The sequence below is a fragment of the Phoxinus phoxinus genome (genome assembly GCF_949152265.1).
Source record: "Phoxinus phoxinus genome assembly, chromosome: 7".
Classification (NCBI taxonomy): Eukaryota; Metazoa; Chordata; class Actinopteri; order Cypriniformes; family Leuciscidae; genus Phoxinus; species Phoxinus phoxinus.
Genome location: NC_136882.1, coordinates 27,630,112 through 27,649,904, shown reverse-complemented (window position 1 = coordinate 27,649,904; position 19,793 = coordinate 27,630,112). Strand labels below are relative to the sequence as shown.

The window sequence follows — 19,793 nt, the reverse complement described above, 5'->3', positions numbered from 1 at the left end:
ATTTAAAATATTTTTGTGCCCTTCAAAATTCTATTCCCTATTTATTGTCATTTTATTGGAAATGAGCAACCAGCATTGTTAAAAAAATCCTTTTGTGTTCTGCAGAAGAAAGTAAGTCATACGCTGCAGAAACTGGCATATTTTAATGTGAGCTGATGGACAGTTGCTACTAGAGCATATAGTCAGAATGTAGTACTAACTGGAGCAGGAGAGTCCCTAGAGGCTTTCACATTTAGCCATCAAAACTCAGATTTTCACAGCCATTACACCTACAGCGCTAAGACACATCATTTGACAGAGAGGCCCACTCAGCCAACATAGCCTTTAACATATGTTCAAAGCGCTGAGTAATGCATATCACATACACACATGCAGAAACACACATGCAGAAACACACATGCACACAGAAGACTTTCACATTTGCCCTAGAGGCAGTCATGGATGATCAAAGGCAGAACAATAACATTTCTTCACCTTACTAAACAAGAATACAAGACAGGCAGAAAGACAGAATCAGAGAGCAGAAAGAACGAGAGCGAAGGGGGGAGGGACAGTGAGAGTGAAAGGTACAGAAGCAGAAAAAAATACACTGTATTCTTCAGATTGAGCAAGCGTGACTGACACATAAAAGCAAACACACATTAACTGACATATATTAATGCAGATCGAAATAAAACAGGATATGCGTGTATGTACATATGCATGAATATACACAGATATAACATACATATCTGCAAATATCAGCTAATCTTAAATTCACCATAACAATCTACATTGACAATTCTTATTTTTTTATGGAATATGGTGTTTATTATAAATTATTTATCCATGCACATCATTATTTTTGTTTAATTCATGTTCGCTCTTAATCTTTCAGAATATCTTCCCCTCCCTCTCGCAATGACATCTCTTCTCTTGACATGTTATTCAGCATGGCGGGACAACCAATCACTCGCATGAAATCACGCCAATAGGTCCAATCAATCCCGATGGACAAAATCATGTCCCGCTCTATATTTCTCCTTGTCTAAGAAGCCGCTTCACTCAGACACCACAATAGGGAAGAAAAAACGTTAGCATTGCATGCCTACTTTACATTTAGTATTGTTCATTTAAAAAAAATGTCAAAATGCTTGAAGCTATTCTGCACAGGTTTGATTCTGCAATACGTACGAATACAATTTCTCCCCTTTCCTAATAATTTCCTGCCAAGTTCCCCCATTGTCATGTCTTCAACGCACATTAGCTCTTCTGCAAGTTTCCCTAAGGAATTCAAATCACAGAAAATTTAAATAACATGCTTGTGTGTGTCTATTATGGTGAAATGGACAGAGAGAGAGAGTAAGACTACGAAATAGAAAAATTGCATTATAGAGCCTTCCTCACTTTAATCTGGGCGTTGAGGCCAGATGGAAATTAAATAATTGTGTCAGAAACATTGGTAGCTCTATATTTAGCCAGCACAATCCACAGAACAGCTCTCTCTTTCTCAAACTGTCTCTTAGGAGTAGTGTGTATGGGGAAACCACCACACACACACACACACACCACAAAAGCTGCTGTTAGTGACTGTGTATAGTCCTCATTTACTAGATGGACTTTCATTCATATGTTCCTAACGCATTTCATTCATGCGCTTGTGAAACATCCAACTCTCACACTTGCAACCTTATAGCTACTTCACACTTCTGTAGTATTTAAAGTATTTGGATGGTTAAAATATTAATCTTGCCATATAAACCAGCATTATTCTGTATAAATACCGCACTTATTATAGATATATAAGCACATGCAAACACCTACTTTTGAGTAATTGTCCAGAGTTAGTATCAAACTGTTCATACACTCTTAAAAATAAAGATTCTATTAGCATTGAATGTTTCAAATAGAACCATAACCATCAATGAGTTAATAAAAATGAATAAACCATCAATCTTTAGATTAAAATTATCTTCACATTAACTAAGAAGAAACTAGCTCTTTTAAGAATAGATTACTGAAAGGTTCTTTGGGGAACCCAAAATGGTTCTTCTGTAGCATCACTGCAAAAAAAAAAAAAAGAATCGTCTATCCCATTGCTCTTCATCTCACTGTAAAAACACCACATGCTTGTGTGGTTAGCATAATGATTGCAGCTCAGGCCAACATGTGAGCTTTTGAGGCATTTTACAGCAAGGCTTCCCTGTAATAAGTGTTGTTAACGCTCCTGGGTGCTGTTTGAAGAAGCCTTTGCTAGAAGTGTTACCAGGTCAACTATGTTGTGATGGACAGTATAAGATACTATGAAATTAAAACTGAATGTGTAAGTGAGTTTCTGAATGTAAATGCAACTTACATTGCATTTCAAGGTACATTTTTATCAGTTCTCAGTTCTTGCTTTCCCTGGGAATCAAACCCATAATCTTGGTGTTGCAAGCACCAACGCTCTACTGTTTGAGCTACGGGAAAGCATGTCTTATCAAGGTCTTATCAAGTCCAACGTTTCACGGCTCCATGCCTTTCCGTGTTCTTCCTTGGAATACTTTTTAAACAATGATATTTGGTATAATTATTTTTTTTACCAAAGCAAAACTGAAACACTGAAGTATTAAACATGAAACGATCCCATTTTAAATACGTGTGTGGCAAATGTGTGTGTATAGCAATAGAAAGATGGTTTATAAATACATTCCAGGTACTCAAACAACAATGTGGGAGACCTGTTTCTTTGTGGTGTTCTTGAGATAAAGTTTAGTGTTATTTTAGTGCATGTGAACATCAAACTTTTAGATAGGCCAATGCATAATTAATGCGCTGTCAGATATAAAATGCAAGAGTTGAACTGACAGATTAAAAGCCAGAGTTTGCAAGTGACTGTTCGTTCTGTTGTTTTCTGATGTGCAAAAGAAAAAAAATTACTGCTTTACAAGAAAGACTGGCTCATTGCTTATTCCTAGTGCTTTAGAAACACGCACTTCCACTGCTTATCAGACAGAACAACACAGCATACAACACATATCAGAAATACACATGCTCTGTTAAAATAGCTATATGCTAATTTGTTACTAACACAACACTAACTCAAGTTTAAGTACTTTTTTAGGTTTCACAATTCATTGATATGAGGGTCCAACACCATTATCTGGCCTAGACTAGCTGGCAGTAGTTTCCTTAAGAAAGAGACCAAGAAGCACAATGAAGTCCAGAGATGGGAATTTACGTCAGATGTGAGCAGTGTGATTCTATGGTGAACGAACGTGATTTCACCAGGTACAACATTCCAACCAACCAATCAGATTTGAGGGACAAGTTTACAGTTTGTGTCAATTTTAGGCTTACACCAAGGGTGCTTCTACATCAGTGTTATTCACTGATTTCAGGGATAAGTTATGAGTAGAGTTAGGTTTAGGGGTAGGGGTAGGGATAGGGTTAGGGTTAGGATTAAATATTCGCACAGGAATGTTGTTCCAGGATCAACAAAATATGTTGACCCAGGAACATGTCTAACTTGGCAACATCACAGTGACAGTGATTATATATACTCAATGCAATAGAGATGTCACTTATTAAGCAAGTCAAGATAAGGAGCATGTTGCAGATCACATTTTACAATAACAGCTTGCAGTAAGTAAGGACACCTGTATCTGAAGAAAACTGTAGCCTATGTGTGTATGCCCAGTACAATTAATTCACATCATCTTCATTTTGGAGTGATGCTCTGACTAAACATTACAACAAACATTTGTTATTCCACACTTAAGAATAGAAAACAAAGTCAGAGAATAATGTGAACTTAAATCAGCAATCATAATAAGCACATCCAAGTGTTTGTAGCCATGTAAAAAAGAAGATAGATTAATACTGCAGACCCATGCACCCTTTTAAAGATAATCAACCCCACCCCTTTTCTGTCATGATTATACGATTTATACCTTATAAACAAGAGAAAGGAAATTAGTCAATCAGAATTAAAGTTAAATACAAGCATCAATTTACCCTCTGGCGGCACCTAATCCAACGCAATTCTTTACGCAACGTAAAAAAGGCACAATGATCTGTTTCATTCCTGCAAGCCGTTCGTTGTTTCCATGCGCACCACGCATTCAAAACAAAAATGATCCGATGTGATATTTAACATATATTCGTTTCATTTTGCAATAATAATTTCGAGTGCAACCCCTCAGCCTAAGAACACTCTGTGATGAAGAAAAGAAACGGGAACCGCAAGAGGTCATAAATCGCATGTAGCTCATGGGCGTAAATGATAGCGTTGGGAAGACCGGTTCATTTGAAAGAATCGGTTCGTTCGAACAGTTCATTTCAATAGACAGGTTGAAAGGGGATTCACCAATTCGTTTCATTGCTCATAGTGCTCCAGAGGCAGTAGCATTGTGATGTTAAATTATGGGGGAAAGTATAATACAATAATAAGAAAATGTAATAAAATAAAATAAAAAATAAGAATAAAACAATAAAATATTTATAAAAACACTACAATATCAAGATTTAAAATAGTGCATAAAAATTTGGACACTTATTTTAGAAGATATGGGGTGCGTTTCCCAAAAGCATCGTCAGCCAACTATGGTCGTAAATTCCATTAATCTCTTGTTGGTAACGACGGAACTTTGCGACCATTTAGGAAACGCACCCCATGTTGGTTTTAGCTGGTAAAGTTGGAGATCAGCTGGACACCAGCTTGGCCAGGCTGGAAGACCATCTTGAACAGCCTCGGAGACCAGCTTAATCCAGCTACTTCCAGTTTAAACCATAAGACAACCAGCCAGGTTTTAACAGTCTTTTTTTCCATATGATTTTACTTTTTCAATTCCGTGGTCATTCCATGGTTAGATGTTATCATTAGATCACTTTCCCCAGCCATAAAACTATAGTTAGTTTTGTCTTTATTAAATGTTTTGTCAATCCATTCCTTTGCTCTGCTGCTTCGAGAATTGGTTCAACAGAAAGGTTCAAATGACTCGGCTCAAAAGAACAAATCTATTCCGAATCGGACATCTCTAGTCATGGATACACCACCCAAGTCAATGGAATGCAAACCATGTGCTTTGAAAAGGGGAATCACTGCCTATAATACATCCGATAAAACAATAACGAAATATAAAAACAAGCACTCTACATGGTGCGAGCGTGATCCACCCAGAGGCAGTTTTGGCACTCGATGCCACGAGACATGAGATTAATGATCACATTAAGAAGTCAGCCCACGTAAGAAAATGTGTTTTTTATTATTAGAGGAAATGTTACAGAAATGCATCACAGGTGCTTCTATATTAGCATCAAGTGTAATGTAGTGTGTTAGTATGAATTTGCACAGTGAATTTTACGGGTTAATTCGTAGTCAGGAAGCATCAATAATGATTTTCGTTGTAACCCTGTCATAAGGACTATAATCAATACTCTGTATGAGCAATGACTTAAATCTGTCCTTTTAAAGACAGCAGCTGGGCGTGAGAACTTTAACAGCATGCATTCCAGTGTCTTCTAACGCCAAAAGCTGATCACTTGTATTTAGATCAATCCAGTGAGCACAAAAGAATAGACAATAGGTAGGCTATAGTAGAAACTTACCTATAGTGGCCACGCCAACATCCTCGATAAAATGATCCAATGATCAATACACTATACCCAGATTTACCCACTTTCATGCATTGCGACCAATCTGACGGCAGTAATGATAGTATCCTTTACAGGCGGAGCACTCAGATGATACACTTTGGCAGAAGAGGTGGAGGGACTGAGACTCATTACAGTGTGCAGCGCTAGGGGGAGTTATCGCCTCTAATTAGACGCACACTGATACATCACACACACACACACACACGCACACACACACACATCTGTACCAGTCTGTATGTCTAATTGGGCGAATATATATGTGTGTGTGTGTGTGTGTGTGTGTGTGTGTGTGTGTGTGTGTGTGTGTGTGTGTGTGTGTGTGTGTGTGTGTGTGTGTGTGTGTGTGTTCACGTATACGCTATTATATATTTTTGAATTATTGTATTAAGACTTTATTTGTCTGTTTTTGCTGTCAGTGTGCATTAGTGGAGGATTTACCAGGAAGTGACTCTTCCTGCAATGCATATTTCCACCAGTAGGTGGCGACAAGTGAATTTCTTTAAGAGTGAGTCATTGACCCATTGATTCAATCGATTTGTTCAAAAAACTCACTTCTTAAAGGGTTAGTTCACCCAAAAATATAAGTCTGTCATAATTTACTCGCCCTCATGTCATTCCAAACCCATACGACTTTCATTCATCTTCGGAACACATATGAAGATATTGGAAAAGAAATCTTGAGATTTCTGTCCCATTGACAGCTACGCAACTGCGATATTCATAAAGAGATCGTAAAATTAATCCATATGAATTGAGCGGTTTCACAATTTTCTGAAGAAACACAATCACCTTATATGATGAAAAGATTTAATTTAGGCCTTTTTATTCAAATATTTAGGCTACATTACATTTACATTTAATCGTTTAGCAGACAATTTTATCCAAAGCGACTTACTAATGAGGAGAGCAATATAGAAGCAATCAAACTAACAATAGGGCAACAATATTCAAGTGCCGTGACCAGGCCCAGATAGTCCAGCACAGTACACGTAGAAAGGTTTTATATATGTGTATGTGTGTATGTGTATGTATATATATATATATATATATATATATATATATATATATATATATATATATATATGTATATATGTATATGTATATATGTATATAGTAAGTGTTAGTATTAATGGGTCAAGTTTTGCCGAAAAAGATGCGTCTTCCCGAGAACAGTCCAGGTAAAGGTCTTTGAGAGTGATTTTGTGCCTCTTTGGTATGGCACCACAAGGCTCCATTCACTTGCAGAACGCAAGCTTCTGGATGGTAGGCTATAGGTCTGGAGTAATGAGTTTAGGCACGGGGGTGCCGAGCCAGTGGTTGTTCTGTAGGCAAACCTCAGTGCTTTGAATTTGATGCGAGCGCCAATTGGAAAACCAGTGCAGCTGATCCTTCTAATGTTGTATAAGGCAAATCTGCAGGACCGGTCAGTTCTAGCAATGTGGTTTGTGAAGTTCAACTGATCATCAATAGTAACTCCAAGGTTGATGAAACATATAAACATTCATCAACTCACACGATAAACGGAAGCATGTTCGCTTGACTTGTGAGAACCAATGAGTTTCATTCTCGTGTGTTAAGCAGGTTCAGTTAAGCTTCTGTTTTTGTTTGCTGATCAATGTTTCAATGGAAGGACAGAAATATCTCAGATTTCATTAAAAATATCTTCATTTGAGTTCCAAAGATGAACAAAACTCTTACGGGTTTGGAACGGCATGACTATGACGAGTATGTTAGGCATACATGTTAAATGTTAAATTTTTGGGTAAACTAACTTCCCCTTTAATCCGGGAACAAAACAAACGAAACATCTGCGTTGCTCTGAGCAATGGTTGGTTCTGATTCTGCATTGACTGTTTTTGTCTGCGCCTGGGGAAAAAAACTAACATATTAAAAGCAATTGTGTCTAAAATGTAAGTTACTCAATATTAACTGCTTGTTTATTGAACTGTTGAATAAAACCAGTGGCACATTCGGCAATCGTAACCTCGGTTTGATTACCCGCGGCCTAAGGTGTTATAGGCCTACGTATACAACAGCACTCAATTGCTTATGTTAAACAGGTCCCATTATATCTTATGTCCACATCTACAAACCTCTCTCTTTCTCTATTTCCTTTACATCTCTCTGTCTGCAGTCTTTACTGACTACAGCTATCATACATACCCCATAAAACCGATGATGCGAGAGAGATGCATAGAGAGCTTTCTACCGCTCCATCCCCCACATATTCCATCCACTTTCCCTGCCACTTAAAGCTTTTTTTCCAGTGTTCCTTCACAATGGTGACCGAAATAAGGTTGTTTTATTATCATTATTGTTGTCATATCAAAACAAAGGCACCAATATTTTAAAGAATATTCTGGGAATTATAAAATATAGCATATACATTCAATTTAGGCCTACTTAAGAATATCCCTACAAATATACATAGGCCTATTAGCCTATTTTGGTACTGTACTACTGTACATTTTCATAGGCCTCTTATGTAAAGACATGTGTTATCTGTGTATTGAAAACAGAGTTGAGTTATTCTGTAATAGTCACTTTTATGAATGTATCCGCTAAATGACTGCTAATATAAGCATGTAAAGTTGATTTTGATACTGAGAAACCATTTAGAGTGATATAAAAGTAATTCTTTCTCTCTGGCAGTACCACAGGTATCTTTGCTTTTGACATGTATGAATGTGGTTGCTTTATTTTGGCTGGTCAGAAAGACAGTTTTTGTTTTTGTTTAAATCAATCCTTGCAATATTTTGCTAAATTAATTCTTCAAATCATTTTATAAAATGTAATTACAAATAACAGGCCTGTCAGCATAACAATTTTAGTTACAAGTGGAAAATGTACAATGTCACATGTTTGCTTATTTAATAAATTACCTATAAATAAAGGTTTAAAATCTCAAATGTGTCTATATCAAGAAGTCTATTGTATTGAAACATCAACTGCTCCTCACTGACCAGTAGGGGGCGGCAACGACTTTTATTACAGGGTTGTACAATTGGAAGTCAGACTTGGACTTCTATTAGGCAATTTGAAACAAAAACACTGTAGTTGTTGGTTGAGAGGTAAACAGATCATATTTGTGTGTGAACACACACACACGTTGGTGCAACTACATTATGAGGACTCTCCATGCGTAATGGTTTTTATACTGTACAAACTGTATATTCTATCCCCTTACACTGTCCCTATCCCTAAACCTACCCATCACAGGAAACATTCTGCATTTTTACATGTTTAATAAAACATTGTTTTTTATGTTTTTTAAGCAATTTGAATTATGAGGACTCATGAAATGTCCAGTAAGTTGTAATACCAGTATAATACACATGTCATTATACAAATTTGTGTCCTCATAAATCACATAACACACACACACACACACACACACACACACACACGCACGCACGCACGCGCGCACGCGCACACACACACACACACACACAGCCTATTTATTCAATATTTCCATGACTTATTATTATTACTAATATTAGTAGCAGTAGTAGGCATAAGCAGTAAAATAGGCCTATATGTGACGTTCTTAGTCATCTTTATTATTGTACAGACCTACCAGATAAATGACGTGACAGTGGGTTTGTCCACTAAGTGACGCTATAGTGAACAGCAGGGATATCGCATAAACCCACAATTTTTCTATTATCTGGCCCGTTCAACTCAGTGGAGCTCTCTGCTAATGAGCTGGTGATCTCAGGGGTGTTACTGTAAATGAAAGAGAAGAGACGTACAAAATGTGCAGTCCCCCAAGACCAGAATTAAATGGAAGGATATTTTTGTCTGTTTTATTGTTTATACTGGCCCAAAAATTATTTGAACATTCATGAAGATAAAGAGAGTTAAACAACTTAGAGGCTATATTACAAAATGTGTGATTGATTTGTTCTGCGTGCGCACCCAACAAAGATGTGTCATGATTGTTTTTTATTTGTTATTGTCGTCATTTTAGGTTTCTGTAAAAAATCAAGACATGTTCTGTTAGTATGAGTGACATCCAAAGTGTTTTGATGGGTGTCAATATTTGTCAATAAAATATGCATTTTTATTGAATTCTAAAAAAAAGAAAAAAAAGATAGAGGGATAGGCCTAATGTGTCAAGCTGCATGCTGGTAAAATATATTAAATTAGATTTGATCAATAGTGTTCATACATTTACCAAATACCTTTTGCAATTACTGTTGGCCTGTAGTGCAACAGTTATTGTGTGTGTGTGTGTGTGTAAAAGTAAATTTTCCCTTCAAGCTCTAACAACATCCTGTAGCCTTATAGTGGGCTGAAAGAAGGTTATAAATCTGTAGCCTTACTCTTCGATGCACGTATCAACAAATGCATGCGCCGACTAGGCCTGTCCGTGTGTCATTGTGTGATGAAAATCGGATCATTGTATGTCTGACGCGTGCACAGATGGTCCGGGAAGTCGCGCGCAGCCGGGTCGTATTGTTCTGAGTGTGACACTTTCTATGCGCGAGCTAATGAGAACAGACTGACTCTCGTTTTACCCTCTAAGCAGGTTTTTTTTCCTATTATTTTCTTTATAAACACCCTTAATATCATCTGTCTCTCATCCGTCTGTTTCCATCTGGCTCCAAAATAATTTAACCAATGGAAGGATTGACCCGGGACATAGATAGATAGATAGATAGATAGATAGATAGATAGATAGATAGATAGATAGATAGATAGATAGATAGATAGATAGATAGATAGATAGATAGATAGATAGATAGATAGATAGATAGATAGATAGATTTTTCAACTAGGGTTTTAAACAGAGGGAGAGAAGATAGTCACGTGTTTGATGAAATAGCCTACGCCCGGTTCGCCGTTTTGTTTTTAATGAATATTATGTAAGACACATGTAGAGACGACAGATTGGCTCTTTGCTTGAAGGGTCAGCGTCTAATCTGGCTACCTGAGTTTAAGGCTAATGTATTCGACCCTTCTCCGTGACATACTCTCAGACATATGGTATACAGCGGGTCATTCATTACAAAGGTAATCCTTTAAGGCCTCACTTCCAGCATGGAACACACAAACTTATCAGCCTGTTTGCTTGTGTGAGGAGCGTTACGCTGCACTTCTGGGATATGTTTAATTGTCAAATTTGAGATATTTTTATTTTCCTAGACTAAGCCATTTTTTCCCTGATTGAGTGACTCAAGTTGAGTTCCATCATCAGCTGAGTAAAGTTATGATCATTAATGTGAATCAAGAATTGGAAACGTCCACACACGCGCGAACACACACATGCTATCTTGCTTTTTCCCACGGGACGCAGCAGACGGGTCGTAATTTGGTTGCCTTGGCCCGTCTGGACAAGCACCTGTCTCCTCTCTGGGGAGAAAGTCGCCTTTGGGCCGAGAGCAGAGCGGACTGTGAATGTGTGACAGCATGAAAAAGGTATTTTTTCATGTTCTTTAAAATAGTAAAATAATGGTAACGGCAGGGAATTTTATAATGTCAAGCCACATTTCATTATTTCAATGCAGTTGTCGTCTGAAATGACAAACGTAAAAGTAGGCTGAGAACATCTTAGTGGTACAATATCTTTAATTTCATATTGTTTTATACAAAAACTACAACAGACGAATCGGCGTTGAATTAATATTTTTTTTTTACTATTTATCCTAAAATAGTTATGAAAAACTGCGATACAAACCAGTGTAGGCCTACTGGCTATTCCACTACAAAATGACGGACAAAACCCCGATTTAACAGGGTAATCTTTGGATATGAGGCAGATGTGAGATAATTTGTTCACTATAAAATTTCCAAAAGGTTCACAAGAATCACGTAAACAAATAATCTCTATAAATAGTTTCTAAAAGAAAAAAATAAACTACTTTGAGATCATTTTTGGTCGCGGCAGAGAGAGCGTCTATGGGTAGCTACAGACTTGGATAGGAACCAAGCAACTCGTTATGTAGCCTATTTTACCAAATTATTTATCTGACATTGATTATTATATTTAATTTAATCTACTGGTACTTTTAATTAATCACAAGTCATCTGGTACCCATAAAGCGCTATCTATGAGCACTTTGTAAACAAAATAAACAATACAGTACAGCAATAGATCCTATCCGATGGGAAGTGCTTCTTGTTATCATAGGACAGGACATCAACAGCAACACCATTATAATAACAGTAGTGCACACACAGCGAAGGCCCTCCTACTCCTAAGAAAACTGCCAATGAAAAGTGCAAATGAAAAGCAACAGTAAACCCAAACTCTGCGACATCAATAATAATAAAACATTAAATATTTACATGTACGTAAACACTTTATATGCTATTTTAAGAACACTCACATAACTTAACTTACGTCATAAATAAAATAAACAAACAAAAAAAAGTAAAAAGAAAATAAGAAATAAATTAACAACAAGGTTACGATTTGTTCCAGCACAGATGTAGCCTATACATTTATTCCCCCCAGACGGATGGTAGCCCATAAAATCCGCTTGATTTATATCAAGATTGCGAAAGGTAAATGTTATTTGTTTCGCTTAGGCCAATGATGTATGAAGATCCAGTCCAAGTCAAATCTCTCCACAACAAATGAGCATATGATTTTATGTGTTGAACAGGATAGCTACTCTTTGAATGGCTATCCTAAACTCTTGTGTCAAAAACAACAAGCTTCACTTATTGCAACACGTAAAACTCTTTATAATAACTTTCATCAAGGCTAAATGGCCTTGTTTTTGTACTGAAAGTTTGAAAACACTGTCTAACAGAATACATACTTTATGACTTCCTTCTTTCTTTTTTTGTTCTTTTGGGTATCTTAAGGTCAATTCAATACCAATACATAGGCCTATTACTGAATTATAAAGTGTTACCCATTTCTCTTAATATTTGTGTGTTGTCACGTCAATGAAAGTAGGCATTCTTCACCTGTAGGATTTTGTTTCAAAATGCTGTATAATGTGCTGAAAGTTAGTCTAAACGTCCAAAACGTGGTTAAGATAAGAAATGTAACAGATAGCAAGACGAAGTATTTCTATCTTGGACAGCTTCTTGTCGGGTGGAAGTGTTGGTAGCAGCTTCCTAAGCTCAGCGAATGCTACGTTGAACGCTTCCACTCTGATGCGCTCGCGCGTGGCATGCGCAGAGCGGTACTTCGCAGTCGCGCGCCTCCTCCGTCTCTTCTCCTCTCTAGTGAGCCCGGCTGGCACGAGTGCGCGAGTCTTGCCATCTTCGGCCTCAAAGGGCTCACGAGGCACACATTCCACCTTCATGATGTTCAGACATTCCGTGTCCGGCTGTGCCCAGGTGAGGTCCGGATCCGTCTGATCGGGGCTCAGCATCATTTTCAGATCCGTTTGATAAAAGCTTCAAAAGTGCACTAATTGTTAATTGCCCTGGTGAATTAGACACAAAGGATTTATGTTTTTCACATGAATAGTAATCTGTACATATTAAAATAAATGTAATGTTGGCATTTCACCTCTAATTTTAAGGGTAACACTCAGTGTTTACAAGTAGCTTCATGCTATTCGTTTGTGTGACTTTACATTTTTTTAGTAGCCTAGGTCCTAAATATTTGTATAATGGTTGTCTTATGCATTTCGCAATTTAGCTTATTCAGCACACATTACCATCAGTAGATGGGATATTCACTGGTTCCATGCGAAAGTTAATGGAAATCAATTACTGTCACAAAACCAAAGTCATAGTAGACCATCTGTCGCAAATGCAAATGCAAATGCAAAGCCTAGCTCCAGATGACACAAGTGTGCATGATACAAGTCATGGTGAATCATAAATATATATTTTTGTAATTTTTTTTTTTTTAGTTAGGCTATAAGATGGTCGAATGTTTTTTTTGTTTTTTTTTGTATAACGCCACGAAGATTTGTTGAGCACACTGGCTACATTCAAATGTTACAATGTTATTACCTAACATGATGCAAATGAACTAACACCGTATATTAAAACTGAAAACGTACTTTTAATTGCTGTCTTAAATTTGAAAGAAAAAAGCAAAGCTGTGCCAAAGTGACAGCCTGCAGATTAGTTAATTTTTACTTTCCCTAAAGACTTTAATTACTGATGAAAATCGAGTTGAAATTCTGAAAACTCAAAAAGTAGAAATATAGGCTAGGTTTAAGTAGATAATTGCGACAGTTTAAACGAATGAAAATTAAGACGTTGTTATGATAAAACGATGAAAATATATAATATCAATGAACATAATTATTTTGCGGAGCTGCCCATAATTAGGCGATAGACTGTTGCAGCTAATAATTTAATAGTGAAATTGAATGCATGTAACATTAACACTAATGTAAAGTGTTTAAAATAACCACAACATTTTATGAAATTGATTTGAAACTCACCTCTGTTGATGATGGATAGGACGAGAGTTTATTCCCCAAAATCCCCTTTATCAAATCTGTTTTAGTGTTTCATGTTCATCTGTCCATTGTGCTTTCTGAATTTTTATTTTACATCAGCAACAGCATTTCTCAGCCTAATATTTTCCTCTCCACTAATTCCACTTTTAATACGCAGCCGGTATCGTAGGATTCGTGTTGTTGTAGTAGGCTATGATGAAATTTCCGTGAGCAGTCTTACAGAATGGATATTATAATAACAGGACCGGTAACGCACGCTCTGAGATGTGTTGCCCTCTGACCCGTGCGCGGAAACAATGGACACGCGTCCTCAGATAAGATCGATGCGACAAGAAAGTGTCGTCTTCGGCTGTCCTCCTTTCTGTTTCCCGCGGATTAGGATAATATTGCTCCAGCCATCCTTACAACCACGCGTGCTTGTCCTCGTGCCTCTGATGATTTGAGAGATAACATTCCACCTCCCTATAAAGTCTCTCTCTCTCTCTCTCTCTCTCTCTCTCTCTCTCTCTCTCTCTCTCTCTCTCTCTCTCTCTCTCTCTCACACAAATCATTCACTTTATGCACTTATCCACGACAGTCACACCTCCGTCCCACCCCCTCTTTTCTCTCTCCTTCCACTCAACGAGTTCTTTCTCGACCAGATTGAAAGGAGCGCCTGAGGCTAGAGTTTTCGTGGGTTGCACGACTGTGTTTAAGTGGTACATTTGTTTGTAAAAAGTTTCAGCTAAATTAATTTAAAAAAAATGTTCAGTTATGATATTTTAAGAAAATCACTTTTATATGACGTTGGATTTACAGCATTTCCTGTAGTGTAACATTAAGAATGTCTCTACATTTATTTTTTATTTTTACAGATATTGAGAGAAATATTTGACAAAATACACTGTAATTCATCAGGGCTATTGAAAGCGAACAGCAAAACAGCTAAAAGATCATTAAAAAATTGTGCAAAGGGGAATTGTAACCATGCAGCATTAAAAATGCAGCCTCCTTTATACATACATTTTAATCTAAAAATGGTGGTTGAAAGCATTTCATGTCCATGTTTTTTGTCAAGTAGGCTACCTGCTTATAAATATATATTGGTAGGATTTTGGTAGGATTTACTTCAGAACCAAAAGACAGTCAACTATTCCTTTTGTTTGCCTTGTGAAATGTATGATCACAAGTTCATTCTATACACATTTTAAAAACTTTTCACCAAATCTAAGCTCTCCAAAAGTCACAATAATGACTTACCACAAGAATTGATGGGACGAGTAGGCTACATAAGAAATGATTATTCATCAATCCATGATGTTGCAAAGATCAATCCTTCTATTATCCAGTAAAAAAGAAAAAGAAAGAAAAAGAAATCCAGTTAGTAATGATTTGTTGTAAAATGCAAGATTCTGCTTGTGTGATTATAAAGAGGACAGTCTTGGAAAGCTTTGCTTTTCTCAATGAGAGACAGAATTTTAATAGGATATTTCTAATAAAAGATAAAAGGGACATGGCTGGTAAAAAAAGAGGGAATGTATTGCCAAAGTTCACATAAAGACCTTTAATAGACATATCGATGACAAATAGATCTTTCCAGTCTGTGCAAATGATTTAAAAAGACAGTTGTAATATAATCAGTAAAATGAATGTATAGTTCGATACCAAGTTTGATGAGAAAAAATGTCTTTAATATAAAATGAAATCATTGGAATTCTTTGGGATCCACATATCATCCTCCGACTGATTATGTTTAGACTATTATTGATCATGGCTGATGAGATGTGTTAGATTCCATTAAAATCCTCTTATTTCTGCCCTCTGTTTGTGAACAAAGTCAGCTGGTCCGCTATTTCCAGCAAAACACCCCTCTCCTCCTCACACATACACACATAAATACACAGAGTCAAATGTGAGAAAGAGGCATATGGCTTCCAGAGTCACCCATCCCCCCTCTGCTGCCCTTTTTTGCCTGGTGCATGTGTTCAGATCTGGGCATAGCTTTGGGAAGGGGGCAAGGACCTCACTGACTGAATTAAGGTCTATGTGTGTGTGTGTGTGTGTGTGTGTGTGTGTGTGTGTGTGTGTGTGTGTGTGTGTGTGTGTGTGTGTGTGTGTGTGTGTGTGTGTGTGTGTGTGTGTGTGTGTGTGTGTGTGTGTGTGTGTGTGTGTGTGTGTGTGTGTGTGAGTGTGAGTGTGTCTGTGCGTGTGTTGGGGCAGCTGGCTGATGTTGCTGGAAGGATGGAAAGATGGATGGGTGGATGGAGAGATAGATGGAGGCAGGATGTCTGACCCAGGGCCAGTGGAGGGGTATGAAAATAGTAAGACCCAGAGAGAGAAAAACAATAGAGGGGAGGACATGGATGCAGAAGACAACTGGGCATAAAGAGGGGAAAAGACAATGGGGTGGAGTATTTTGACTGGAGAGAGACAAGTAAAGATGATATGCCTTTTGGGCAATATTATTGGATCTGTTAATAAAGGCTTTATGTTTGTATCATTTGTTTTAGTCAGATTATGGCGACTCTGAAGGGAACATGTGTTGTCCTGTGTGCTTGGTTTTTGGAAGGCTGGTGGAGATCATAAGTATTGATCTCTGTTGTTCATGGTGAAAGAACAATGGATTGCAGCTCATTTCACGGCTTAATTCAGTCCAAGTACGCGGTCAATAAGAAGACCTTCTGCCGGGCCAAGCTTTGATTCATGTTCATTTAAATCAACACATATCCAATGCTTTATTTTGATGTGTAATACGAAACATTCAACATGTCATCCACTTTGTCTCCAGATTGTATGTTTACAAATAATCCAATAGACTGCATAGCTGACATAAACTGTGGTTCTGCCTAATTTCTGTTTAGTCTTACAGATATGCATGTGTATGCATTAGTGTAAGACTGTGTGTCTTTTAGAAATGAATTGAGAATGCCTTTTAAACTCCAGTACAATTCCTGAATTTGAAGGTGACATGTATGAATGTAAGGAAGAATATAATTAAAGTGAATATCAAATCAAATACATTCAAATAGAAAGTCTTGACAAAAGTGAACAAATTTGATGATGTTTGGAGGCTTACAGGGCTGACAGATAGATAGATAGATAGATAGATAGATAGATAGATAGATAGATAGATAGATAGATAGATAGATAGATAGATAGATAGATAGATAGATGATAGATGGATGGATGGATGGATGGATGGATAGATAGATAGATAGATAGATAGATAGATAGATAGATAGATAGATAGATAGATAGATAGATAGATAGATAGATAGATAGATAGATAGATAGATAGATAGATAGATAGATAGATAGATAGATAGATAGATAGATAGACATCAGCACTAATGCACAGACTAAAAGCCTGCTGAATTTTTTAACTGAATTTTGATATATCAAATTTGAGAGACCTAACTTGTATAATGTGGGATTCATTTATTTGTTTTTGGCATTCATTGGGGATCCTTATTAAGGAAATTATTACATGCCTATTCATAGAATTGGAGTGATCACAATAACTTGTCATGGAGGACACATTTATTTAAATGGAACAGTTTAATTCAGAAAATCATAGGATATTCACACAAAAATGTAAATACTGCTATCATTTACTCATCCACATGAGAACATGATTTATTTTTTCAATGTCATTATAACCCTTTTCAGATCTGTTTTTGGTTACCCGGACTCACGACGGAGAGACGGAAACCTCTCAGGTTTCGTTAAAAAATATCATAATTTGTGTTTTGAAGATTGACGATTAAAGTCTTATGGGTTTTAATGACTTGCCTCATTAAGTACAGTGCATAACTTCTATACGTTTAGAAGGCTGAATGAGCTTGAACATGGACTGTTAAACTGAGGGTAGTCGAAACTCAGCTGCATGACTGACCCAGGCACTGGATAGCACCCATTACAGCTCCAATGAGAGCCAGCTGCAGCTCATCAGCACAGGACACCTGAGCTCAGCCTTGGTTGGACATACTGCCCTTTACACACAATAAAACTCATGCACACGGATGCACAATGCTATACGAACATGCACATGCATGCATATGATTCTCAAGGACACTATCTAATGTGGTTCTGGATGTTATTGTTGGCGTTAATCTGACAGGAACACAAAGAATTACTATCCTTGTAAGAGATAGAGAGAGAGAGAGAGAGAGAGAGAGAGAGAGAGAGAGAGAGAGAGAGAGAGAGAGAGAGACGAGAAAAGATGAGCGATGGCATATATTTTGTTCTCTCTCACCTCTCCAGGGTGAGCTCAGATCAGAACACATCCTCCTCCCCCATGCATTGGGATCAGGTGGGGATCAGCTGGACCTTCGAGAAGGGGGGCAGAGGGTTTATGTGTGTGTCTGTGTGTGTGTGTTTTGGTAGTGGTGCTGATGAGCAGGAGGGTAGGGTGCCAGGCCGGCCGGGGGCCAATGTTGCACCTGTGAGAGATCCTGGAGGCAAATCTGGGTGTAGAAGCATGGATATGATTGGAAAGGTCCATCTTTGCACCTGCACAGAGGCAATTGAAGAGTTTGACAAGCCCAGAAAAAAAAAGAAGAAAAAAAAAGAAGCAACAACCTAACTTTGGCTTTTCGGATACATCCGAGAAGCCCAATGCATCCAGGGTGATGTCTGTGAGTGTGTTGCATGCGTATGTGAGGATGCACTCCTGGGCGGAAAGAACGAATTGGTCAGCCCTTTCCCCCGAGGACAATCTTTGAGGTGTAAATAACTGAGACAAAGAGGGAGTTAAGAGAGTACCCAACATCTTTCTCCCTTTTTGCTTTTCTCTGTCTCTCTCTTTTTCCCTCCCACTTCGTCTCCAGGGACTGTACCAGCCTGGCTTGAACTGGACACCATCTGCTATAATGTGACAGAATGGAACCCCCAAATACTTTCATTTAATTCTGCTTTGTATGTGTGAGTGTGTGTTTGTTTGTGTGCACATGAGAAGAGAGCTATTATCTCTGTTTTTTTTTTTTTAATACAGCTTTGTTTTTGTAAATATATAGACTTGTATAGATACACACACATGTGCATTAAAGGTGCATGGGTCACGTCTGCACCCAAAATTTGTTCCCTTGAGTCCTTTGTTGAATTTAAAGACCATCTGTTTTTCTCTAACAAGCTTTCTCTTTTTCTCTTTGTTATTTTAGCTGTGTTTCTTTGCGTTTTATTTGTTTAAAGTTTCCGTGTGATCCAAATTAAAGTGTTTTATGCCTGTAAGGTTAAGAGAAATGTGGGAAATTCAGTACCATGGACAGTGTCGGAAACCATATAAGGCATTGCCATAATTAAATAATCATTATTATTATATTTTAAGTATGCATATGCTGAATTTCACGGGAGCCCAAAAGACAGTATCAGATTTCATAGAACTTTCAGTAGGTACGAATCAAATGCAAATGCTAAATATTTTCTATTAAATGCTAATTATTCAATTGAATAATTTATTAGCTTCAAAGCTGCTAGAGGGTACGGGAAATTGACAAGCACATTTAAATTATGTCTGATAAAATGTGCCAATTTATTATATTCTAAAGCCAGATTTTCTGCTTATCTGTGCTATCCATTTGTTTGATATTATATTCATTAAAGAGAGCGTGGATATGAAATATGTTAAAGCATTTTAAGTTGTAGTGTTGTCATTGGCATGTGTAGAGAGAGGGGTTATTTTAATGTCCCATCAAGACCTATCTAAGAGATGGATCACTTTTTCAACCCTAAAGACAGTGTTTTGTCTTATTATCTTGATTATGATTAAAGCATAATGCCCTACCCACAACCCTGCGGGGAGTTTCACCTATTCCA

The 19,793-nt window shown here is 37.4% G+C and overlaps 2 protein-coding genes across 3 annotated transcripts in view; both read right to left on the bottom strand.

Annotated features, from left to right (window-relative positions):
* The window catches only part of vangl1 (VANGL planar cell polarity protein 1), a 33,627-nt gene extending 27,786 nt beyond the window's left edge, over positions 1-5,841 (bottom strand). The window contains exon 1 of one of the 2 annotated variants that reach the window (XM_079619376.1): positions 5,569-5,841. The gene's annotated coding sequence lies outside the window, so the exon portion shown is untranslated. Of the gene's footprint in view, positions 1-3,975; positions 4,279-5,568 lie in introns of those variants that run through there. The other variant, XM_079619375.1, reaches the window with a different exon arrangement.
* A 5,336-nt stretch (positions 5,842-11,177) lies between these two features.
* Positions 11,178-14,119, bottom strand: nhlh2 (nescient helix loop helix 2). Its single transcript, XM_079618495.1, has 2 exons — positions 13,983-14,119; positions 11,178-13,004 (listed from the first exon to the last, which is right to left on the bottom strand). Exon 2 carries the CDS (start codon positions 12,951-12,953, stop codon positions 12,585-12,587), a length of 369 nt encoding a protein of 122 aa, XP_079474621.1. The 5' UTR covers positions 12,954-13,004; positions 13,983-14,119; the 3' UTR covers positions 11,178-12,584.
* Between the last annotated feature and the right edge of the window lie 5,674 nt (positions 14,120-19,793).